The 27225-nt window shown below is 42.1% G+C and overlaps 1 protein-coding gene across 5 annotated transcripts in view; it reads left to right on the forward strand.

Annotated features, from left to right (window-relative positions):
- Nucleotides 1-27225, forward strand: part of slc39a10 (solute carrier family 39 member 10) — a 97094-nt gene that overhangs the window by 43817 nt on the left and 26052 nt on the right. For 4 of the 5 annotated variants that reach the window (XM_067987767.1, XM_067987766.1, XM_067987765.1 and 1 more), the window contains exons 3-5: nucleotides 341-521; nucleotides 18891-19075; nucleotides 25578-25787. In XM_067987767.1, the coding sequence (XP_067843868.1) occupies nucleotides 341-521; nucleotides 18891-19075; nucleotides 25578-25787 (576 nt within the window). The remainder of the gene's footprint in view (nucleotides 1-340; nucleotides 522-18890; nucleotides 19076-25577; nucleotides 25788-27225) is intronic. The other variant, XM_067987764.1, reaches the window with a different exon arrangement.

The following is a 27225-nucleotide window of genomic DNA, read 5'->3' on the forward strand; positions in this document are numbered from 1 at the left end:
TCCTTTTGAAATACTCATAGAGCAGATGGATAATACCAGATGTAATATAATTGTGTATTTTATTCATATGCTGTACTCTGTCAATTATAAGTGTATATTCTCTTTTCCATATCAGATAATAAGATTTTAACTGAATTTTCAGTCTCCACATTTTAACTTATTGTTTTCCAGATAATATATTTGAAAATTTTTGTTCAAAAAATGACCTTGGCAATAGAATCAATTATTACCTCATTGTTAAGTTGTAATCTAAAAACTTATAAGCAGCAAGTTCTTTCTTATGTTTACTCATTTAATTGGTGAGAGTATTGGACTATTTACATGAATTTGTTCTTTCTAGTGCTTGAATGTCTCCCAGCTGCTGCAGCACCATGGTCTTAGCACAAATTCTGGCATTTCTACAGTGGAGTTTACATACTTATGTCCTGCCTTGCTGTACCAAATTGATAGCAGGGTTTGCATCCAGCATCATGATGAGTTGAGTATGGAACCAGTAGACAACCAAGATTCCGTATTACCAGGTGAGGCATAAAAATTGATCTAAGATAAAGCTGAATTTTTGCTTTTATTTTTAACAAGTGCCCACAAATGTAAGTGAGCTTCCAAGCATTTTCAGGTTTTATATTTTATAAATTTTTGTATTGTGAGAGCCTCATCCTGTGCTATAAAAGTTGTTTCAAGTTGTCAGATACTCAGTTTACTCCCTCTGCCCCGCCCTCCCCCCCCCCCCCCCCCCCAAACAATCAAAGCACTACAGAGTTTGAAATTACTGGGCTTTACATCTCCAAGTGCAAGTAAATACAGTGGCTGGTTGAAAATAACTGGTGGTGGTATGGGACTGGGTGAGCAAAATTAAATAGGCTAGATTTATTGCCCAATCAGTCTAAAATATGTGAATATTTGTGTTCCAGTTAAATGGTATTTACTTCTCCATATCAAGCACAACATTCTGCTTCGTCTAGAGATTGGGTTCTTCTCTTCTGTGCCTAACGGCACACAAGGCAATCCGTTTCTTCCACTGCTTTACATCCAGCAGATTCTGCTCTGGCTTGTTTCCATAATGAAGTCCCTTTTCACATGGATAGGTCGTTAACGTGACTCTCAATTCCTTACCAGGAGAACCAGCTAGATGGAATTGGGAATGCCAGCCCACTCCCATTGGACACAGTTATTCAGCTGGATGTCAAACTAGTATTCAGAGGCTGGAACTCTCGTCTCCATTCGCTGGGACAGAGATTGGGTTAGAATGATCAAATTTAAAGGATGAAAGAGAAAACAAATCAAAATTCAAAGAAGAAATAGACCCTTTAAGGTCTTACAACTGCTGTTACGAGTATATTTTCCTCTGTTCATTATTTTGGTGGAAAATATTGGATATAAAGCAAGAAATACCACTTTATATTTATGTCTACTTTTTCAATATCAAATTGAGAAAAATCTACCCATTAAATGATTTGCAGAAAAGAATAATTATGGTTGTCAAACTGCTTGATGTTGACCCCCTCCATTGCCTCTGTGTTTTCAGACTGCTTATCCGACATCCTGTTCTGGATGAGCCAAAATTTCCTCCCAATTAAACACTGGGAACACTGAAGCCATTGTCTTCAGTCCCCACCACAAACTCTGTTCCCTTGCCACCAATTCCATCCCCCTCCCTGGTCACTGTCTTGGCTTGAATCAGACTGTTCACAACCTCAGCGTCCTATTTAACCCTGAGTTGAGCTTTTGACCCGTATCCTCTCTGTCGTAAATACTACCTACTTTCACCTCCGTAATATCGCCCATCTCCGCCCCTGTCTCAGCACGTCTGCTGCTGAAATCCCCATCGATGCTTTTCTTATCTCCTGACTCAACTATTCCAATGCTCTCTAAGCCAGCCTCCCATCTTCCAACCTCCATAAGCTTGAGCTCATCCAAAACTCTGCCATCCAAAATTCTCATCCTCGTGTTCAAATCTCTCCAGGGCATCGCCTCTCCCTATCTATGTAACCTCCTTCAGTCCCATAACCCTTCGAGAACTCTGCGTTCCTCCAACTCTGGCCTACTATGCATCCCCTACTTCCTTCACCCCACCATTGGCGGCCAGGCCTTCAGCCCATGTCTAGGGCCTAAGCTCTAGAATTCCCTCCCTAAACCTCTCCACCCCTCTCTCCTTTAAGACCCTCGTTAAAACCTACCTCTTTGACCAAGCTTTGGGTCACCTGCCCTAATGTCCCCTTCTTTGGCTCAGTGTCAATTTTTGTCTGATTACACTTCTGTGAAGCGCCTTGGGACGTTTTACTATGTTAAAGGTGCTATATAAATGCAATTATTGATTCCACAGAAAATTGCATTCATTAAGGCAATGTGATACCATTTAATAGCATCAAATTTTAAAAATCTGATTTTTCTAAAACTTGAATCTGTATAACATTGTGTTTTTAAAATTGGTTTGAAACATGAACTTTTATAATTTCTGGAATCTTACAACACCAGGTTATAGTCCAACAGTTTTATTTGAAAATCACAAGCTTTCGGAGGCTTTCTCCTTCGTTAAATTTCTAATTTTTCTGTTTCAACTTCAAATAAGCTCTTTCTTGAGGATGACAAATCCAGCACCAAAAAAAATTGTTTGTTGGACCATAATTTTATAAAAGGGTACTTTTGATATGGCTTGTATTAATAATTTATTTACCCTTTTTATAAAAAAAAGTGCAGCCATGCTGGTATTGTGGAAATAGTATGAATATTATTTTGTTATGGGTCAGTGATTTTGGTTGTAATTTGAAACTCATAGTTTTTTTTAAAAAGATACATGCTCAAGTACTTGCCTTTAAATACAAACAGGAGCTGCTGTTGATACTCCTGGTGTGCCACACAATTGTTGGTGCCAAAATTGCATGTGAAACAGGTACCAATGGAAGAGATGGAAAGATTCATCCAAAATATTTAGAACTGACTGCAGACACTGAGAAATGAAGTGGTTTACATAAGAACTTAAGAAATAGGAGTAGGAGTGGGCCATACGGCCCCTCGAGCCTGCTCCACCCTTCAGTAAGATCATAACTGACCTTCGACCTCAACTCCACTTTCCTGCCCGATTCCCTTAGAGTCCAAAAATCTATCGCTCTCAGCCTTGAATATACACAATGACTGAGCATCCACAGCCCTACAGGATAGAGAATTTCAACGATTCACAACCCTTTTGAGTGAAGACATTTTTCCTCATCTCAGTCTCAGGATAAGGGGTCAGCAATTTAGAACTATGCCCCCTAATTCTGGACTTTCCAGCCAAGGGAAACAGCCTCTCAGCATCTACCCTGTCAAGCCCTCTCAGAATCTTGTATGTTTCAATGAGATCACCTCTCATTCTTCTAAATTCCAGCGAGTATAGGCCCATTCTACTCAAAGACCATAAATCTTTTTTAAACAACACAAAGGTTAAATATAAAGTAAGACCCAGAATTACTGGCACTTGTACTGTTTAAAATGGTATCAGTAGGCAATCCTATTGATTCAATTGAGGGAATAAAGGTGTTTTTTAGCATGTATTTTGCTTTGTTCTTCTTCAGCAATGTTTGACACAGTAGAGCTGTAATAAGAAACTTGCAGCTGCTATGTGTTCAGACTATGATTCTCATTGCCAAAGTAGTGAAAAATGCTACAGGCCACCTGTAGTTCAGAACAGTTCAAACATAATGTTGAAAAGAACTCAAACTTCACCAAAACAGCTTGTGCTAACTAGTTCCTACTAGTCACACTCTCACTTCTGATGGTCTGGCTGGTTTAATCCTATGATTGGTCTCATCTAACTATCAGTTAAAAAGAAAATCAAAAATTTGTTTGTGCAGCAGTTACAATCATTTTAATTACAGTTTGGGAACTTTACACACAGAGAAAAGCATATCCCAAAATCACAGAGCATCAAATGGCGCAACGGCAAGTGAAAAAGATTAAAGTTTATCATGGAATCATAGAATGTTACAGCACAGAAACAGGCCATTTGACCCATGAAGTATTTTTCCAATGAGGAACTCGGCCTCATCGCACACTCCAGCTCGTTCCTATGTTCAGAATAAGATGAATTTTCTGCAGTGGATTTTTACTTTTTAAATCCGCAGGAGGTCAATCTGGAAGTGAGTGTAATAGCTTAAGATGTTGAACAACTGGGACTACATGGGAAGATGCTTCGGTCTAGTCCAATTAGCTTTCCTGAATTTTCTTTTCAGTGTATTAATAGTGAATTTGACTGTAAGAATGCAAAATCCTTTTAAAGGTCTGGTTATATGATCTCATGAGTTCTAAGTAAGTTAGTTTAACTGTCCTTAGAATACCTACAACATAGCTTCCTAAATTCCTCCTGAAATCCGTAAGAGTGCACAGCTGGTAATTATTTTTTGAAGATCAACTCATTATTAAGGAAGGTAGACTCATTCTGACTATTACTCCCATGGCGATAGTATTGCTGAGATACCTCATTAACTTGGTAGAAAGACTGCAATGAAGAAGCTAGCTATCGGCTGTTTGCAACAGATGAGGGTGCAGTTCGTGGGTTGAGCTAATTCTCTGTCTTACAACTGACCCCTGTTGCAATTATCAAGAGATTTATTTTTTTAAGACTGCTAAGCATTTGGTTCCAATTAAAATGCTTAAATAGCCCAGAAAACACTCATCTCATGAATGTTTTGAACCATGATAATTAGAATATTTGCATATTGTACATTTCTTTAAAATAAAGAGCATTTTTCCAGATAACTGCCTAGGGAGTAGATAAATATACATAAAGACATCTGTATTATAAATTTGACTGAGAATATTGCCTACATTGAAAGTACTTTTAGTTAAAAATAAGTTTGTACCTGTTTAATGGTTGCTATTAGTATTTTGTGTAACAGTACTTTAATTTTCAACTTTACAAAATGTCCAAATTGCATCTAAGGTATGAAAACTTAAAGAATTACCACATATCAATCATTCTGCAATACCTGAATAAATTATACCATTACGGGTCATGTTCACTTCATTATTTGCCAATATGTATAGTTGAATGAATAAAGACCCCATTTGTTTAGATTTAGAAAAGTTATGGTTATGAACATTGAGTGAACATAATAGATTACTCAACAACAACTTGCATTTATTATGCGCTTTTAACGTAGTAAAACCAAGGCGCTTCATTGGAGCGTTATCAAACAAAATTTGACACCAAGCTACATGAGATATTGGGACAGGTTAGGTAGGTTTTAAGGAACATCTTAAAGGAAGAGAAAGACAGAGAGGTTTAGGGAGGGAATTCCAGAGCTTGGGGCCTAGGCAGCTGAAGGCACGGCCACCAATGGTAGAGCGAAGAAAATCGGGTAGGCGCAAGAGGCCAGAATTGGAAGAGTGCAGAGATCTTGGAAGGTTGTAGGGCTGGTTATATGATCTCGAGAGTTCCAAGTAAGTTTGTTTAACTGTCCTCAGAATACCTACAGCATAGCTCCCTAAATTCCTCTTGAAGTTCATAAGAGTGCAAAGTTGGTAATATTTGTTTTAAGATCAACTCATGTAGCCCAAGATGTTCACCGCAGATATGACTTGAATGCTGTATAAATGAATATCTTTTTCTCAGTTAATCACTACCATATTATTCAGAGAATTTCTGTTGTTTTAATGGATGGTTGCTGTTCATGATAAAAGTAATGCAACATGTATCCTTCTATTCATTGACCAAGGAGGGTGCAGACAAATGATCTGTGCATCATTTTGTCCAGTCATGTATGGCACAATAAGTTCATTCATCCTTTAATGGAAAAACAAGATTTAAGAAAGTAAAGCATTATTGAAGTCAATGATACAGCATGATCTTTTCCCCAAAGGCCAACATGATGGCATGTACTTTATTGCAGATTGTTCATGGCCTTTTCAAGAACTGAACATTGGAGCATACTCACAAACTGTCTGATGAGAAGATAAACCTCACCAAAATTATTTGCAAGCTATGAATATTTGCAAAGATGTATCACGTTCATAAATATAAATGACATTCACTCTGAAACTAACCAGAAAGGGCCGATTTTAACTGCGCGGATTGTTTGGGTGGATGGGCAGGAAGCCCCCAAGACATCACCAGCATGATGCCTAGGCGATTTCGACGCCCAGGCCTCCTTTTAATATGATTGACAGGCTACCCACCCGATTGCGTTCAGAAATGGGCAGCCCGCCCACTTTCTCCATGCAATTTCCTGCAGGCCACCCATGGCCTATTTAAAGTGGGAATTAATGTTTTAAAGCAAAGTTGCATTCCCTGCTTTCAGATTTTGTTCCAACACTGAGGACATAATTCTGGTAGGACTGATTAGTCAGAAGGTTGCCCTCCCCGGTTTCTGATGCTTCCCTGAAGGTCCTTGTGGATGAAGTCCGGGCAAGGGGTGTGAGGTACAGTTCCCCAGGACCTGCAGAAGCATCCCCAGGGCCACTATCCAGCAGGCCTGGACAGAGGTGGATAACACTGTCAGGGCCACACCTTGAGGATGTGGTTACTGTGTAGGAAGAGGTTCAGTGACCTCAAGAACAGCAAGGGTGAGTACAGCTCTTCATCTCTCTCAACAACACTCCTTTCACCCTCCCCCACCCCTCCATCACATCCTTCACCATACGTTAGCAAGGGCACACTGCAACACCTTTCCTTCACATTCCAAACACGCCCACCTTTTCCTTTGCTCTTTTCATGCCACACACTGACAGCATTCTCTTCTCACATCCTAGCACTTGCATAACCTCTAACTCCTCCCAGCACGCCTTCCTCACTTAACATACACACACTTGACTTTGCATTCATCTCCAACTCTTAGCACGTGCACTATATGCACATGCTTTACACATCTCCACTTACCTTTTTAGTAGCCACTCACTAAATCTCGCCCTCTCTTTCTGCAGGACAAAACAGCACATAATGCAAGATAAAGGAGCAAGACCAGGGGTTGGAGTACCCAAAATTATAGCCCTCACCATAGCAGAGCACGAAGCTCTGGAGATTAGTAGCCATGAGCATCGGGAAAGGTGAGGCTGGTGGCTTATCTGAGCAGGGTGTAACCCTTGCAAATAACCCCCAGCAAATATTCAGTAAGCCTCACAACTTCAAGCTGTATTCTTAAGACTGCTATCTGCTAATGTCCCGTCTCTCAGTGCCATTCTAACTCTTGTCCTTTTTTTCTTTTCTTTTAGGTCCTTCTCAGCACCTGGACCCTACAGAAGATGATATCTCTGGGACAATCCTCCTCAGGATGCACAGTCGTGTGCTCCTTCCCTCCCAAGCACCCACACAGATATTGGCACTCTGTGTGGGTTAGATCGTGAGCCAGAGGGGTCTGCACGTGGTGCAACATCCAACACGAGTGAGCAGATACCGGTGGCAAGGAGGGCCCAGGAGAGAGCTTGCCAGAGGGCAAGGTCCTCTCCTAGCTTGCTGAGTAGGACGGAGATGTGGACTTCAGGAGCCCAGTTATGTCAGAAAATTGCTTGCCTCTCACAAGCAGTTATATCAGGATGGAAAGGCCTGCCAAGAAGTTTCAGCGCTATGGCTGAAAGCATGGGATGCTCACTTCTAGCATGTGGTGTCATGTTGCATGGCATCAGCTCAAACAGCTTCACATTGGAGGACCAGTGTTACCTTGGACAGATTTGTAGAGCAAATGGATAGGGACGTTCTTGGAGTCATTCATCTGCTGCAGTATGCTCTCCCCAGATGAGTGGAAGTGATGAGCCCCAGCCCCACCAGAGTGGCAGTGGTGCTCATTGGGAGCAGCAAGTGTTGCCTTCTCAGGATGTCAGAATGTTCGCTCCTTTGCCACCAGCTCAGTTTATACCCACCATGGTGCCAGCAAGTCAGCTGGGCCAGACTGTCCCGGCAGCAGCTATGGTGCAGCAGTCTGCAGCCGAGCCCTCAGAGGCTCGAGCACCCAGAAGTCACTGGCCACGAGCATCGCAAGGGCTCCCACGTGAGCCTTCCACCAGCTTTGATGAGACCTCGGCACCTGGGGGAGCACCTCACAGGAGTAATAGACTTAGGATCTTGCATAAAGTTACATGATGCTGTTTCTATGATTGAGGACTACCTGGCCATTAATGGAGTGGCGGCCTTTCCTAATCACGAAGGCTGCCGGATGGTGTTCTGGTACCCTATGGCAATATATGTGCAGTCAATGACTCCCTGGGCAAGAGGAAAGTCAGCCATTGCTGCAAATCCTGAGCTATCTTGTGTTGACTGTTAAGGTGAATGGGGAAGGTGATGTACTGGTTAGCACTGCGAACTGGGCAATGGTGACCTGCTTAATTCAGCTGTGTACTGCAGACTGGGAGATATGGATGCTGTCCTCTATAGCAGACTGGAAGGATCCAATGGCAAAGAAGTTAAGGGGTGTGGTGACTGTGACAGCCCCTGGCAAAGCATAGCCTCCTGATCCAGCAGTCAGCAGATCCTGTTGCTGAAGGCTTCAGAAGTCTGCAACAGTCTGCCTAGAGAAGCGCAGCCTCCAGTTGCACTGCTCTTCGGCTAGATCGAAGGAAATTACTTTCTGCTTGTATACCTTATGTGGCCTTCTACAAGCAGCCACACTCACCTGCTTTCCAATCGGTCCAGCTGCTCCTGCTGAAGCTGCTGCTGTTCGCAATAATAACACCCATGATAAGCAGGTAAAGCTAACTGAGGCAAAAAATTATCAGAAAGAAGGGATCTAGAAGCTGGAACCTCTCCTGGCAATCCAGAAAGCATAGATCCTGTGATCCACTTGCTTGCAGGTAAGTGCTCCTTTAAATACTGCTTCACTGGCTCTGTCAGACCAATCCCGCTCGATTTTACTGGCGGGTTGGGCACTGGGAGGGAATTTAGTGATTTTGCATTAAAATAGTGTTGGGGTCCTAATTGTGTCATAGGACCCTGATTTCCATGTATTCGTGAAGCCTCCGCTTCAAACGATTCCGAAAACTGTGGGTTAAGATGGCAGCAGATGGGAACACAGCGGTAAGTACTCTACCGTGAATTTAACCACCCGCCCACCCCGTTACCGTTAGGTACGGCGGGTTAAATTCGGCCCTTTAGAATACTTTATTTATGAAACAAATTAAAATGCATGCAGGAAAATCTTTTTTAAAAAGCTATCTTTGTTGCTGGTATAGAGTAGGGTCTTGAGTCAGGTCTCACTCACTCGATCATTCTAGCAATATCAGTTATGAGGAGCGTGTTGTGTGTTCCCGAGCAGTATCTTCGTATGGAGTGGAGCCATGAAGTTGCACCAAACTGAGGGGCCACGTTAGAGCAACCTACCCCAGGAAATCGTGCTACGGACTATGATAGAGCTGCCGTTAGTGAAGTAGACCCTACTCACCTCTTCATTACTGGCAACAAAATTTGATTTGATTTTTTTTAAAGTAAAGACATTTCTGGTAAGTTTTTTTTCTAATACAGGAAGGAGTAGTACTTTGAACAAAAAGTACTCCTTCGAGACTTTATTTCACTTCAACAACAATATGCATATTGTGTTTAAAAAGCACAAACTTGTAATATTTTTTCCACACATTTTCTTCTAACACAGTAGATACGCAGTTTCGATTAGAATGCCTTATCCCAGAAATTAGCCTATATAATAAGGGTTAGACAGCATTGTTAAAAAAGCATGAACTTGTAATACATTTTTTTCTATGCATTTTTATCAAACAAAGTAGATATGTAGTTTTGAATAGAGTGCCTAATTCCAGAAAGTAGCCTACCATAAAGGTTAGACAGCAGTTAATAACTGAGTATAACCATTATATTACAGTTCAGCTATGGTTCGAATTTAATCAACCTTGCTTACTTTCCTCATTATTAAGCGTATTTATTAACGGTACGGTTAAATCGTTTTTCTTAACTGGGTATGAAACCATTTGCTTTGTGTATAGATTCTAAAAAAAAAATCTTTGTCTTGAAATTGTATAATTTTTCAGAATCATCTGGACACTTACAGTAAATAGTTTAAAAGATGGAAGACATGACTTGTGGGTATTGTAATGACTGATGCACTCTGTTGCAGAGAGGCATTAGATCTATGTGGCTACAGTTTATTTAAATCATTGTTCTGGTACCTCCAAATGAATTGTGTAGGCAATTGAATAAAACAATACAAATTTGGATTTAATATTTCATTGTTAGAACGTTGCTTTGTTAGAACTCTGCATGTTGAACATCTGTTTATGTGTAATCATCGTATTTTATTCGTGTTTATTTGGCCTTGGGTATAATGTATGATAGTAATGTAACATGTTGCATATACAATAAAGTCAGAGCCAATAACCTTTCGAGGTTGCATAAATTTGCCTCACTTTAAGTAATGCTTTCCCATTTTTGCACGTCTAAACAAATAGAAGGAAAAAATTGAAGTAAGTTAAGTGTATACACATCAACTTGTATAAACCTTAATTGTTTGACATGCAAACACTCATCTAGAGCAATTTATTCATTTGTTCAAATTTCACACAATAGATTATTGACAGTTATCCACCAGGAGCGCATCACTGGGGGATGTTACACAAACTTCACATATAGTAGGAACATACTAAAGCAGTGCAGAATGTTGATGTGTTTCTGAGGGCTTATATTTTCAGGCCAGCTTAGAGTATTGTCACTCCAGTGCTTTTCAATTGCTGGTCATCTTGGAGTAAGGCAAGAAATTAATGCTCAGTAAAAATGTGTGTATTTCTCTTAGTTCCTACCTATTGACATCAAGAGAAATCCTCTACATCAGTCTAAGAATTGGCCAATGGAAAATGAGTTCTAGTTTTCTTTTGTACCAGGAAAACAGACTGCAGACCTCTGCTTAGCAATGATTCTACCTAAGACTTTGTTCTTAATGTACAAAACAGCTGCACAGATTAATAAATCTGTCCTTGTATGTGCTCTGTGCAAGAAAGGAGATATGGTGCTCGATGTTACCAGGGCTGCGGGTTCGCGGCGGGAGGGCCGGTGAAATCAGTCTGCCCCCCGCGCGATTGCAGCCTAATTGGATCCACTTACCTAGTCTTCCGGGTTCCCCACTGCGTGTCGGGCGGACTGCGCATGCGCAGTAAGCTCTGTCAGCTGGAGGAGCTCTATTTAAAGGGGCAATCCTCCACTGACAGATGCTGCAACAAATAGAAAAATTACAGCATGGAGCAGCCCAGGGGGAAGGCTGCTCCCAGTTTAATGATGCCTCACTCCAGGTATCATTAGATGGGGTGAGGAGGAGGGGGGAGGACAGAGATCTTCCCCCCCGGCGGGCGGGAGGAAGCGGCCTGCCTCTGCCACCAGGAAGGCCTAGCTCGAGGTGACAAAGGAGGTCACCTGCACCACCAACATATCGCCCACCTGCATACAGTGCAGGAGGCGCTGCAATGACCTCAGTAGGTCAGCCAAAGTGAGTACACTTACTCATTCCCCTACACTCAGTCTGCCACATCACCGCCCCCACCCCACATCACCCCTCATACCCACTCAAACCTCATCCTCATCTTACCTGCACTTACTCACCTCGCCAGTACTCATCCCGCCACTACCACTCAACCCAATCCTCATACAATCTCATGGCTCTATCTCATACTCAGCCTCTCATGCATCTCTTTCACAGTCAGCCTCACTGAACCTGCCACTACCTGTGCTGCAGCCACAGGGCATGCATCACATATGTGCAGTAGGCAGCGTAAGGCAAACGTGTCGTGAGCATGAAGGGGATGCACAAGGGTGTTTGAGGGTTTGTCATGGTTTTTACTTATATTGAATTTCTGACCAACTCACATTACATATTATTGGCACCACTACTGCCACGTCTTTGCGAATCCTGTCTGGTTTGTGCAATAATGCCCTTTCCTGAGAATCACTATGAAGACCCACGACTGATGCCACCCATTGTGTCACTGCAGAGTGGGTGTAGGTGTATTTGCAGGGCTCTTTTGTGCAGACGACTGAGACACGTCGGCGATGTCCCCGGTGGCACCCTGGAAGGATGCGTAGGAGAAGTTGTTGGGGGCAGTGGTGACTTTGAGAGCGACAGGTAAGAAGATGGTGCTCGGGCCAACCGGGAGCAGCTCGGCATGAAGGAGGCTGCAGATGTCCACGACTACATGTCGAGTGACTCTGAGCCTCCGTGTGCACTGCCGCTCAGAGAGGTCCAGGAAGCTGAGCCTCGGTCTGTGGACCCTGTGGCGAGGGTAGTGCCCTCTGCGACACATCTCTCTCTGCAGTTGCCCTCCCTCCTGCTGTGCAGGTGGATGTGTCACAGCACTGTGTTGTGGAGCTCCACGTGTCAGAGGTGGCCGGCGAGGCTGGTGATGCTGTTCGCCCTCCGAGAAGTTCATGACTGCAGCTACGGCGGCCCCCATCCGGAAGATGTACATCTGAGGGGATCCGCAAGGTAGGTACATGTCTCTGGACCAAGTGTTTCTCAGTCTGCCTTCGAAAAGATTGGAGGAGGGCACATCTGAAAGACAAGATTTCAGATCACCCTGGGTCATGCTAATGTATTGTCAGATAATGGGTAATATGGACACACCCCTAAACATGCTCAGACTGTTTATGGGAGTGACCAACACCATTGTACCCAGGAAGACCCGAAACTTGTAACAGGTAATAAAGGAAATGTAACTGCATGAATAGAAAGTTAGCTTGAGGATTGAAAGCAAAAAGTAGGGGTAAATGGATGTTTCAGATTGGCACGAAGTCAGTAGTGGCGTGCCTTGGGGATCTGTGCTGGGACCTGCTTTTGTTTTCATTTATATAAATGGTTTGGATATAGACACAGGAGGAATGGCTCTAGTTTACTATTGATACCAAATTAAGGGGCATGGCAAACTATGAAGCAGGTTGCAGGAGAACATAGACAGATTACTGGAGGGGGCATATAGGTGAAATAGTACATTTTGGGAAGAAGAACAGTGAAAGCAAATATATTCTAAACAGTACGATTTTTAACTGGGGGAGGCAAAGAGTGATTTCGGGGTGAAGATACATAGGGGGTTGTATTGGATAACCCCCGAAACCGGGTGCAGGGATCACAGTGCGCGATTAACCCACGCCCGGTCGTTGAGATGCAGGCAACACTTAACATTCGTGCTGCCTGGTGATTTACCTGATAGCTGTGAGCAGCCAGGCCTAGCTGCGCTGTTGAGTGGCTGTTACCAGCAGGGGGCCCTGATACCGCAAGCGGCTAGCACCACTTAAAGGCAGCATGCACCTCTTATTTGCAAAATGTAAGATACAGGATGACAGCATTCCTGTCCCACCCCTGCCACTCTGCCAGTGCCTTTGCTGTTGCCTGTCAGCTAGCCAGCCCACTCCCTGTGGGGTATTATAGAATAATAAACTTTATTATACGAAGATAGAAACAGGAGTAGACCATTAAGCCCCTCGGGTCTGTTCCCCCATTCAATGAGATCATAGTTGATCTGTGACCTAACTCCATATACCCGCCTTCGCCCCGTATCCCTTAATACCTTTGATTAACAAAAATCTATCAATCTCATTTAAAATTAACAATTGAGCTAGCATCAACTGCCATTTGCAGAAGAGCGTTCCAAATTTCGCCCACCCTTTGTGTGTAGAAGCGTTTCCTAACTTCACTCCTCCAAGTCCTGGCTCTAATTTTTAGGCTATTTTCCCTAGTCCTAGTATTCAAGTATAGGAGACCTCCAAAAACAGGTACAAATGCATCAGCAGCCAGAACAACTAACTTGTAAATCCTGCATGATCCCTTTAAATAGTGCTGTTGAGGGATCCTCCATGCTCTTTACGACCTGTTGAACTGTACGTGGTTAAGAGTGCATTGGCTGGAGTGTTGAGTTCCAAAATCGCATCTGTCCCTTTAAAGGTGAGGTGAGAGTGACTGCCCTTGACATCAAGGCAGCATTTGACCGAGTGTGGCACCAAGGAGCCCTAGTAAAATTGAAGTCAATGGGAATCAGGGGGAAAACTCTCCAGTGGCTGGAGTCATACCTAGCACAAAGGAAGATGGTAGTGGTTGTTGGAGGCCAATCATCTCAGCCCCAGGGCATTGCTGCAGGAGTTCCTCAGGGCAGTGTCCTAGGCCCAACCATCTTCAGCTGCTTCATCAATGACCTTCCCTCCATCATAAGGTCAGAAATGGGGATGTTCGCTGATGACTGCACAGTGTTCAGTTCCATTCGCAACCCCTCAGATAATGAAGCAGTCCGAGCCTGCATGCAGCAAGACCTGGACAACATCCAGGCTTGGGCTCATAAGTGGCAAGTAACATTCGCGCCAGATAAGTGCCAGGCAATGACCATCTCCAACAAGAGAGAGTCTAACCACCTCCCCTTGACATTCAACGGCATTACCATCGCCGAATCCCCCACCATCAACATCCTGGGGGTCACCATTGACCAGAAACTTAACTGGACCAGCCATATAAATACTGTGGCTACGAGAGCAGGTCAGAGGCTGGGTATTCTGCGGCGAGGGACTCACCTCCTGACTCCCCAAAGCCTTTCCACCATCTACAAGGCACAAGTCAGGAGTGTGATGGAATACTCTCCACTTGCCTGGATGAGTGCAGCTCCAACAACACTCTTGAAGCTCGACACCATCCAAGATAAAGCAGCCCGCTTGATTGGCACCCCATCCACCACCCTAAACATTCACTCCCTTCACCACCGGCGCACTGTGGCTGCAGTGTGCACCATCCACAGGATGCACTGCAGCAACTCGCCAAGGCTTCTTCGATAGCACCTCCCAAACCCGCGACCTCTACCACGTAGAAGGACAAGGGCAGCAGGCGCATGGGAACAACACCACCTGCACGTTCCCCTCCAAGTCACACACCATCCCGACTTGGAAATATATCGCCGTTCCTTCATTGTCGCTGGGTCAAAATCCTGGAACTCCCTTCCTAACAGCACTGTGGGAGAACCGTCACCACACGGACTGCAGCGGTTCAAGAAGGCGGCTCACCACCACCTTCTCGAGGGCAATTAGGGATGGGCAATAAATGCGGGCCTTGCCAGCGACGCCCACATCCCGTGAACAAAAAAAAAATCAGCGTTGCACACTGATCTACTGCATATTCTTCCTACTTTATATGCTGCTGGAGTTCGTTATCTGCGCGTGCACAAACACCTTTACCACGTTGCGCTAGAAGTGTGAGCCGCATTCCGGATGCCATTTTGGGTCCTTAGGAGGCCGCCTAACGCCTACAAAACAGGTGCTACACAGCCCAATTTATAGCCCATAGATCTTTAAAGGTTGGATTACAGGTAGAATAAAGGCAATTTGGATTGATTGTTTTAAACTTAGGCACGTTGAATACAAAAGCTGGAAAAGGTTGTTGAATTTGTACAAGACATTGGTTAGATCACAGTTGAAGTATTGCTTGCAGTTCTGGGTACCATATAATAGGAAAGCTGTTAAAGCCATGAAAGAGATGCATGGAAATTTTTAAGACTGAGATCGATAGATTTTTGTTAGGTAAGGGTATCAAGGGATATGGGACAAAGGTGAGTAAATGGAGCTGAAGTATACATCAGCCATGATCTGATTGAATGAAGTACTGGCTTGAGGAGCTGAATGACTTACTATGTTTAATAGCTCTAGTTGAAGAGCTAGCACTGGCAGTGGCTTAAATGGATTCCTTCTGTACTTTGTAATCCTATGATTCTGATGAAAATTCCAATACCCCTACTATTACACTTTACTGAAATCCTAGTAATAGCACTGATATCCTGGAAATGTGTATGCACTCATAATTTATTTGACATTAGTATGTGGGAAGTGTATTGTAGGTAAATATATTAAGACTGAAATTGTGTGTGCAATAGCATGGATGGAGTAGAATGTTTTCTTAAATTTATATTAAATATAGAGTTCCTTCTTCTCCAATTTACCCATTCCTCTGTTCGCATGGTATTAAAAGAATTTTAAAAATTATTGAACAGCTTAATTTTTCAGTGTACTCTGCTAATATACTGATAATAAAGAAATGCTTTGTGAGTGTCAGTTTAACTCAGTTGGTAACACTCTTCTGAGATGGAAGATTATGGCTCAAGCTTCATTCTAAGATTTAAGAATTTAATCTAGGCTGACACTTAAGTGCAGCACTGAGGGAGAGCTGCATTGTTGGAAGTACTGCCCTTCGGATAAGGCGCTAAACCGAGATCCTGTTCAGCTGCACGTTAAAGATTCTATATCACTTTTCTAAGCAGAGCAAGGAGTTCACCCAGTGTCCTGAACAATATTTCTCCATTAACGGACACTACCAAAACAGAGTAATTGTTATTTATGGGATTGTGCTGTGTACAAATTGCTGCATTCATCTCCATAATAACATTGACTGCACGTGAAAAAAAATCTAATGATGTGCTTTGAGACATTTCTGAGGGTGCAATAAATAAATAAATGCAAGTTTTTTTATAACCCCATGATGATTTTCTTATTTGATTGGCTTCTAATGGATGTTTACAGTTTTTGTGATAATACTGGATGAAAAGTATCCCTTTGTTTTCAAAGCCAAAAGGAAAATGGAAGTGGAGTTATTATGGAAATATGGATCAGATATTGATCCAAATCTAACTTCATCCTGTTCAAAAAAAAAAGCAATTGTTGCTATTAGCACCTAAACTGACAAGTTTGAATTGTATAGTATAATTTCACTGATGCTGCTATAAATGTTTCCAAATGGTGGTTTCATTGATATGACCGTTTCACATGGCAACAGATGTGGTCATTGTTTGTGTTGTGTAAAACATCAATCCATTTGGTTTTCTGGCTTCATTTTGTTTGGGCTAGGGGTGGAGAACCAAAAAATTGAATCTGAAGTAGTTTTCCATCACTAGAAAATATGTAATGCATTTTGGTATTTTTATTTTTCTATATGGGATTTTGTAATTAGAATTTTGTCCAGTAGAGATGGCAACTTTTATAATCGTTATCATCTATTTCAGAGCATTGTAAATACTTGATAGTTTCCATGAGGTGTAAAGAGATTACCTTGTGTGCTTTGTGGCAGATAATTAAGAAAATTGAAAAACAGAATGTAATTAATAATTAATGATTAGTCATTTAAAGATGGTAAATAAATAAGAAATTCACGCATGAGATCTCAAATAATTTAACTATTCTAGCGTGAAATAGCAATGCAGGTCATTACTTTTCTTATTTCACTTTCAGGTAATATTGATTTCTTCATTCTTTCTCTAGAGAAGGGATTGTGAGAGATATTTGTTTTTCATTGCTCATTTCTGTACTCTTTGTGTTCTGCATTTAATAAAACATCTAATTGACCTAGTACACAGCAGCTGATTAAGTTTGATATACCTGATTGGCACTGTGTGCCATATACTTTGAAAAACTGATTGTCTTCACTGGAAAAAATTGAAATTGTGTACACAAAAATCAATAAATTGAATTTAAGGGACGCATCAGCAGATAATCTTTGAACTCAAAAGATTTGATGGATAATGCCAACCTAAGCTATCAAACTGTTTTTAGTCAGCACAAAAAGCCAAAGAAATGGTACATTTTTGTCTGATCAACAGTTGTCTCAAAGTTTTTTTAAAAAAAACACTTCGCAATTTATTAAACATAATTTTAAGTTGAAGTGTAAAGAATAGAAGTGCCATCTGGTATAAATTCATTTTGAAACTGTTATGGTGCCTACAGAATGCGTATTTATTGGGCCACAGTTGTGGCTTAGCCTATTTAGAGGCTTTTTAAGAGTTGGAGCTGGGGAACACAATCATATGTGATGAAGTTTTAATGAATTAAATATTGAATGTTCTGTCACAAAATATAACCAGGTTAAACAAAAAGAAATTAAGAAACATTTTAAAATTTATATATAGTAAACATTTCTTCTATTGGCCTGATGAAATGTATTATGAAAATGTTAATTTAATTTTAATTTTAATATTCATCGGGCTGGTGAAGTAATTGGAGCACTGAACCAGAGGCCACATTTCAGATCCAGGAATGGAAATCTGAATCAGGTGTGAGACCTGATTGAATTATTGTGCAAGATTTTTGATGCATTGTGATTGGCACAATAGTCCAGCTGTAGAATCTATAGCCCCTGCAGCATTCTTATTTTGCAGAACTAAATACTTCAGGAATGTTATTAAAGTCAATAATATTTTTGAAAGCACATTAAAACATTTTTTGGGTTATTGTTGGATGTTTCCACACGAAGATCCAAAGCATCCACCTTGTGGTGTGATCAGGCGACAGAAGGGAAGCAAAGTTGGGGAGCTGATTAGTAATGTATTTTTTTGCTGTAATCTGAGTTTGAATGTTGGTTTCAGTATTTTTTGTCTTTTATTTAGCACTGAACCAAAGCTCACACCTTAAAGCTGGGAAGCTCTTGGATTAGGATAACAGTTGTTCAGGTCTTCCAACCTAAGCAAGTAATTAGAGGATGTGTAATGAGTTTCGAGATATCATTTACTTTCTACAAGAGGGCCGATCTGATAACCTCCACCCCCCACCCCCCCCGCCACAATGGCGTGAAATCGCAAATGATTTACAGTCAATAGCACAAATGGAATACAGAGCCTATCCTGTGGTGTTTTGTACATTGTTTATATCACATTTCAGGTAAATTAAAATAGATTAGAAGTGGACATAAATTCTCATTTGAATTATATTAAATGTTCTCACGTATATTGGAACAAGAAATCTTGAAATTCTCACAGCTATTATTCTACTTGATATGTGGATGAAAGCTTGAAAACTTGTCAAGCAGTTCAAAACTGAAACTTAACTAATGGGTTTGCTACTATTTCTCTAAGTGAAAGAAACTGCAAGAATTGAGTATATGGCAGTTTCATTGTATAAAGAATTTTGAGCATACCATTGTCAACTGTAAAGTTAATCCTATTTTGACATTTTTGTGGTAACCTAATATATTCTTCTGAATCAGTTGTTTCTTACACAGTTTGGATTTGGGGACTCCTCTCAATCACCATTATAAGCTTGTTGTCAGTTCTGGGTGTCGTCCTTGTACCTATCATCAATCAAGTGTGCTTCAAGTATCTTCTAACATTCCTAGTGGCTCTGGCGGTGGGGACTCTCAGTGGTGATGCATTACTGCATCTTATGCCACATGTAAGTACAATTTGATTTAATGAGAATATAGTTTGTATTTTTTTTCTTGAAAAAGAAACACTTCTAAATTCAGATTTTATTCTTTAATTTGAATTTTTATATAGCTATTCATGCAGCATATGTGCATCAAAAGATGAAAACCAAGAAGTTTTTTCTTTGAGATCAGTACCTCTTCCCATTGTATAAATACAGCCTCACTTTGAGACTCACTGTCACCTGTTTTTTTTCCCTGTCATCAGTAGCAGCTCTTTACTGTTGTTTTTACTGAGAAAGATTTCTCATTTGCTCCAATACAGTCTGAAGTGCTATTTTTAACTGACCAAGTTCTTCAACATTCTTTCTTTGGATTTTTTTCACACTTTCTTTTCCTATATTTCAAGTTGCTTTTTTCCCAATTTTGTTATTGGTGATTACATTTCATCTCTATCTGAGATGCAGAAAATGCCTTTCCTTGTAGTTGAAATCACTGGTAGGATTTTTTTTAGAACAGTGTTTATATATTTTTTTGTTTTAATATGAGGGGCCACATAAAAACAAAAAGTTTAAATGGTCTTACAAATATAATCCATACATGTTTGACTTCAGTAGATCTTGATCCTGCCAAGACTCGCCTCACAGTTGCATTAACAACTTGTTTTAAAATGTGAGAGACACATCTAGACTCAGGAGAAGGATATGTCTTGGTCTGAAAGGTGATATCAGCTATAAGAATGTCAAAGCTAAATTCATCTTGAAAAGGAATGAATTGTAGGAAGGGAAATGATCGAAAGACTATTTATTCATTTAATATACTCCTGCAGCGAGTTGGTTCGTAGAGGTATAGAGAAGGTTGCCAGGAGCTAGACTACTGGACCACTCTCTGCTCTGGTGTTGATTTGAATGACCATTTACCAACGGCCATCGAGGATTGTTTTTAATGCTGCTAATGCAGTCTATTTTCACCCCACTGATACATTCTTTGACTTTAACCAAGCTGATTTCCCTTCCCCAACCAAAAGCCCTGATTATTATAAGTAGTAAAAGGAAGGGTGGGGCTGATTAGGGACCAAAAAGGAGATCATCTTGTGAAGGCAGAGGGCATGGCTGAGGTACTAAATGAGTACTTTGCATCTGTCTTCACTTAAGAAGAGGATGCTGCCAATGTCACGGTAAAGGAGTAGTAGAGAAATTGGCTGGATGAAAATAGATAAAGATGAGGTACTTAAAAGGTTGGCAGCGCTCAGAGCAGAAAAGTCACCCTGTCCAGATGGGATGCATCCTAGGTTACTGAGGAAAGTAAGGATAGAAATTGCGGAGACTTTGGCCACAATATTCCAATCCTCTTTAGATATGAGAGTGGTGCCAAAGGACTGGAGGTTTGCAAATGTTACAATCCTGTTCAAAAAGGGGAGAGGGATAAATCCGACAACTACAGGCCAGTCAGCCTAATGCTGGTAGTGGGGAAACTTTGAGACAATTATCCGGGACAAATTTAATTGGCATTTGGCAAAATATGGGTTAATAACTGAAAGCCGGCATGGATTTGTTAAAGGCAAATCGTGTTTGACTAACTTGATTGAGTTCTTTGATGAAGTAACGGAGAGAGTTGATGAGAGTAGTGTGGTTGATGTTGTGTAGATGAACTTTCAAAAGGCGTTTGGTAAAGTGCCACATAATCGATTTGTTCGCAAAATTGAAATCCATGGGATTAAAGGGACAGTGGCAGCGTGGATACAAAATTGGATACAGAAAGCGGAGAGTAGTAGTTAACGGTTGTTTATCATGCTGGAGAGAAGTGTGCAGTGATGTCCCCCAGAAGTCAGTGTTGGGACCACTACTCTTTTTGATATATATTAATGACCTGGACTTGGGTATACAGGGAAAAATTTCAAAGTTTGCAGATGTCACAAAATTCAGAAATGTAATAAACAGTGAGGAGGATAGTAACAGACTTCAGGAGGACATAGACAGACTGGTGAAATGGGCAGACACATGGCAGGTGAAATTTAACGCTTAGAAGTGTGAAGTGATTCATTTTGGTAGGAAGAATGAGGAAAGGTAATATGAATTAAATGGTATAATTTTAAAGGAGGTGCAGGGACAGAGAGACCTGGGGGAGTATGTACACAATCTTTGAAGGTGGCAGGACAAGTTGAAAAGGCTGTTAAAAAGGTATATGAGATCCGGGGCTTTATTAATAGAGGCATAGAGTATAAAAGCAAGGAAGTTCTGCTAAATCTTTATAAAACACTGGTTAGGCCCCAGCTGGAGTATTGTGGCCAATTCTGGGCACCACACTTTAAGAAGGATGTCAAAGCCTTACAGAGGGTGCAGACAACACAGGACTACATGCATGCTAAACAGCGGAAACAACATGCTATCGACAGAGCTAAGTGATTCCACAACCAACGGATCAGATCAAAGCTCTGCAGTCCTGCCGCATCCAGTCGTGAATGATGGTGGACAATTAAACAACTAACGGGAGGAGGAGGCTCTGTAAACATCCCCATCCTCAGTGATGGCAGAGTCCAGCACGTGAGTGCAAAAGACAAGGCTGAAGTGTTTGCAACCATCTGCAGCCAGAAGTGCTGAGTAGATAATCCATCTCTGCCTCCTCCCAATATCCCCACCATCACAGAAGCCAGTCTTCAGCCAATTCGATTCACTCCACGTGATATCAAGAAACGGCTGAGTGCACTGGATACAGCAAAGGCTGTCTGCCCCGACAACATCCCGGCTGTAATGCTGAAGACTCGTGCTCCAGAACTAGCTGCGCCTCTAGCCAAACTGTTCCAGTACAGCTACGACACTGAAATCTACCCGACAATGTGGAAAATTGCCCAGGTATGTCTTGCCACAAAAAGCAGGACAAATCAAATCCGGCCAACTACCGCCCCATCAGTCTACTCTCAATCAGCAGCAAAGTGATGGAAGGTGTCGTCAACAGTGCTATCAAGCGGCATTTACTCACCAATAACCTGCTCACCGATGCTCAGTTTGGGTTTCGCCAGGACCACTCGGCTCCAGAACTTATTACAGCCTTGGTCCAAACATGGACAAAAGAGCTGAATTCCATAGGTGAGATGAGCATTTGACAGAGTGTGGCACCAAGGAGCCCTCGTAAAATTGAAGTCAGTGGGAATTAGGGGAAAAACTCTCCAGTGGCTGGAGTCGTACCTAGCACAAAGGAAGATGGTAGTGATTGTTGGAGGCCAATCATCTCAGCCCCAGGACACAGCTGCAGGAGTTCCTCAGGGCAGTGTCCTAGGCCTAACCATCTTCAGCTGCTTCATCAATGACCTTCCCTCCATCATAAGGTCAGAAATGGGGATGTTTGCTGATGATTGCACAGAGTTCAGTTCCATTCGCAACCCCTCCGATAATGAAGCAGTCCGTGCCCGCATGCAGCAAGACCTGGACAACATCCAGGCTTGGGCTGACAAGGGGCAAGTAACGTTCGCGCCAGGCAATGACCATCTCCAACAAGAGAGAGAGTCTAACCACCTCCCCTTGACATTCAACGGCATCACCATCGCTGAATCCCCCACCATCAACATCCTGGGGGTCACCATTAACCAGAAACTTAACTGGACCAACCACATAAACACTGTGGCTACAAGAGCAGGTCAGAGGCTGGGTATCCTGCAAGCGAGGGACTCACCTCCTGACTCCCCAAAGCCTTTCCACCATCTACAAGACACAAGTCAGGAGTGAGATTGAATACTCTCCACTTGCCTGGATGAGTGCAGCTCCAACAACACTCAAGAAGCTCAACGCCATCCAGGACAAAGCAGCCAGCTTGATTAGCACCCCATCCACCACCCTAAACATTCACTCCCTTCACCACTGGCGCACTGTGGCTGCAATGTGTACCATCCACAGGATGCACTGCAGCAACTCGCCACGGTTTCTTCGACAGCACCTCCCAAACCCGCAACCTCTACCACCTAGAAAGACAAGGGCAGCAGGCACATGGGAACAACACCGCCTGCACGTTCCCCTCCAAGTCACACACAATCCCGACTTGGAAATATAACGCCGTTCCTTCTTCGTTGCTGGGTCAAAATCCTGGAACTCCCTACCTAACAGCACTGTGGGAGAACCTTCATCACACAGACTGCAGCGGTTCAAGAAGGCAGCTCACCACCACCTTCTCAAGGGCAATTAGGGATGGGCAATAAAAGCTGGCCTTGCCAGTGATGCCCACATCCCATGAACGAGTAAAAAAAAAAAAGATTTACTAGAATGGTACCAGGAATGAAAGACTTAAGTTACATGGAGAGACTAGAAAAACCGGGGATGTTCTCCTTAGTACAGAGAAAGTTACGGCAAGATTTGATAATGGTGTTCAAAATCATGAAAGGTTTTGATAGAGTAAATAAGGAGAAACTGTTTCCAGTGGCAGAAGGGTCGTTAATCAGAGGTCACAGATTTAAGGTAATTGGAAAAGGAACCAGAGGGTGGTGTTCCCCAGGGGTCAGTGCTGGGACCACTGATTTTCTTGATATATATTAATGACTTGGACTTAGGTGTTCAGGGCACAATTTCAAAATTTGCTGATGACACTAAACTTGGAAGGATAGTGAACAGTGAGGAGGCTAGTGATAGACTTCAAGAGGCTATAGACAGGCTGGTGGCATGGGCAGACACGTGGCAGATGAAATTTAAAACAGAAAAATGTGAAGTGATACATTTCGGTAGGAAGAACGAGGAGAGGCAATATAAACTAGAGGACACAACTCTAAAAGGGGTACAGGAACAGAGAAATCTGGGGTCGCTGAAGGTGGCAGGGCAGGTTGAGAAAGCAGTTAAAAAGCATACGGGATCCTGGGCTTTATAAATCGAGGCATAGAGTACAAAAGTACGGAAGTCATGATGAACATTTATAAAACACTGGTTCGGCCACAACTGGACTATTGTGTCCAGTTCTGGGCACTGTACTTTAGGAGGGATGTGAAGGCCTTAGAGAGTGTGCAGAAGAAGTTTACTAGAATGGGTCCAGAGTTGAAGGACTTTAGTTACGTGGATAGACTGGAGAAGCTGGGGGTGCTCTTAGAACAGAGAAGGTTGAGAGAAGATTTGAAAGAGGTATTCAAAATCATGAAGGATCTAGACAGAGTAGATAGAGAGAAACTGTCCCCGTTGACGGAAGGGTCAAGAAACAGGGGACATAGATTTAAGGTGATTGGCAAAAGAACCAAAGGTGACATGAGGAAAAGCTTTTTTACACAGCGAGTGGTTAGGATCTGGAATGCACTGCCCAATGGGGTAGTGGAGGCAAATTCAATCATGGCCTTCAAAAGGGAACTGGTTAAGTACTTGAAACGAAAAAATTTGCATGGCTACAGGGATAGTGGGACTAGCTGGATTGCTCTTGCTTAGAGCTGGCACGGACTCGATGTGCCGAATGGCCTCCTTCCGTGCTGTAACCGTTCTATGATTCTATCTGGAATGCACTGCCTGAAAGGGTGGTGGAAGCAGATTCAATAATAACTTTCAAAAGGGAATTAAATACTTGAAGGGGAAAAATTTTGAGGGCTTTGGGGAAAGAGCAGGGGAGAGGGACTAATTGGATAGTTCTTTCAAAGAGCTGGCACAGGCATGATGGACCTAATGGCCTCCTGTCCTGTATCATTCTATGAGGTTAATTGTTAGCATCCCTGCTGCTACGCAGGCTGAGATCAACTAACTCGAGTAACAAACTGGGATTGGACTTGGGACCTTCCTGGTCTGTTTGGCTCAGCTACTCACTGGATGAACTTGCCTGACCACTGGGGAGCTGGTTATTATATTAGTAACATCCAAGAAAGCCTCCTCTTTGAAGGCTGACCGCCAATTAGAAGTGCTTCGTCCACTGGTGCCAGGGCTGTAACTTCAACCCACTGTGATGTCACGTTCTGTCATATTTATATATGCCACTGAATCAGAGATACTCTGAGCTTGCTATGAATCCACGTTTTTTTCTGCCTAATATCCATCTGGTGTTACAGAACACCTGTTGTTTCCCAGTTCATGAAGAGTTCTAGAAAATGCAACATTTTGGGATTTGAATTTGGTTTTGATGAATTTGCATTCTTATATAGCTCAAAAGAATTTTGTTATTTAGTGTTCATCTTGGAATAAAGAATTAATGAGATGCATCCATTGGTGGTAGAAATTTCTTATCTTGTTTAACATGCAGATGGAGCAGTCCTCCATTCATTTCTTTTGCCAAAACTACCTTTGTTTTATTTCTCTGAGGAAATTGCAGTGCTGAAGTTTTCCCCTCTACCTTGTGTTTATTGTGTTGAAGCGTGAAGATGATTAACCTCTTATTTTGATTGGACAGGGGTAATCTAACATTGAAAATGTCTATAAACATTTACAAAATGTGTGTGAATTTGTGTTTTGAATTAGCAGAGTGTTTTAGATCATCGTTAATGTTTCTGTTCTTTCTTCAAGTGCCTGAACTATTTTAAAATGTACTGGGAGTAAAGTTGAAAATGTCTGCTTTATCACTATTTATCTGTTTTGCAAAAAACAGTCACAAGGTAACCATGATCATAGCCATCATGACCACAACCATGACCATGACCACGATCATAACCATACTCATGGGAGTCATGAACGTTCTGAAGATCTCCTTTCAGCTTATAATGGATTGTGGAAAGGACTCACAGCTCTGGGTGGAATCTATCTTCTTTTCATCATTGAACACTGCATTGGCATGTTCCGAGACCGCAGAGCCAGAACGGTAAGCTCAAAATGTGTGCATCATAACCAGTGATTCAATGTTCCCTCCCCTATCCTTCAATTCTAGAGTTGTCTTAAATTGCAGTATGGTGCTATGCAACAGGCCATGCAAGAAAATGACTTCTTGTTGGAGGTACAGCTGAAAGGAACGACCCTAATTGCAGTCACCAATTCAGAAACAAAACTGAAATTACTTTATCATGAACATAATTACATATTAATTTGGCTTAATCTATGATAGTGTTGATTGTAGTTGATAGCTAATGTACAGTATGATCAGCTTAAATAATGTGCTAATGGAACTGCAAGCTGTCACTAATTTGATTTAGTTTGTAAGTTTAATTGATGATGGTTGGAAAGAAACATTGGAGTAAAAAGATTAAAGTAAAATAGTTACATGGGCATTGCATCTAATTCAATAATATTTCAGTTTCTTTACCTTGAGCAGAGAGAAGTTCTATAAAAGTGTGAAAGGCCAGGAGGGTGTGGAGTTCAGCCTTAAGATGCATTTGGCCCTTAATTATGTGAGGAGTTAAGTAACTAAGTTGTGTTTGATTTTATCACATTTTTAAGGGAAAAAAAGTTTAGTTTAGTACTGGGGTACAGCTGAGCCCTTTAATGTGCAGTACCTGCGCAATGTGGGCAGGTACTGCACATTAAAGGACAGAGAAAGTATTCTGCTGAATACTTTCTCTGTCCAGGATGAGCATGTGTGCAAGATGAGCTCTGGGTTGCTGAGCTTGAGGACCATCACATACAGGAAGCTGAAGGCTTTCGGGGAATATAGATGCAGGAGGTGGTAGGCAGAGCAGTTTAGTGAGGAAGTGAAGTGGGTGACCGTCCACTGGTATAGGAAGAGGAGACAGTGCGGAAGTTCCTTGAGAATGTTGGAGTGACAAATAGGACTTGTGATGTTGATAACAAGTGTGAGGAAGAAAGTGGTTGCCAAAGAAGGGAAAGTGAAGTACAGAAACTGAGCAATAATAAGGAATTCCGTAGTCAGGGCAGAGATAGGCTTTTTGTAGCGTCAGCTTTGTATTCCAGATGGTATGTTGCTTCCCAGACGTCAGGGTGAGGGAGCCATTGCAAAAAAATTTGGATAGGAAATGGAAGCAGTCAGAAGTCTTGGTTCATGTTTGAAGCAATGATAGAGGAGGGGACTGAATTGATGTCCTGCTAATGGAGCTTTGGCAATTAGGAGATTAAAAAGCAGGACCTCAAAACTGAGTAATATGGACCACCTTGTGACTGTGAGAAAGACTGAAGGGTTCGCAAATGATCACCATTACATAAGTTCTCTGCTTCTGCACTTCCTGCATAGGGTCTTGCCCAACAGTAGCATATATTGAGAAATTGTGCATAAGCAGGCCATGATTTTTCCATCCAGTCATGGGCTGTACTCAGGCATTTTCACATTCTAAGTCCCCAGTGGGTGAGGC

Source organism: Heptranchias perlo, chromosome 7 (genome assembly GCF_035084215.1).
Source record: "Heptranchias perlo isolate sHepPer1 chromosome 7, sHepPer1.hap1, whole genome shotgun sequence".
In the NCBI taxonomy this organism is placed as follows: domain Eukaryota; kingdom Metazoa; phylum Chordata; class Chondrichthyes; order Hexanchiformes; family Hexanchidae; genus Heptranchias; species Heptranchias perlo.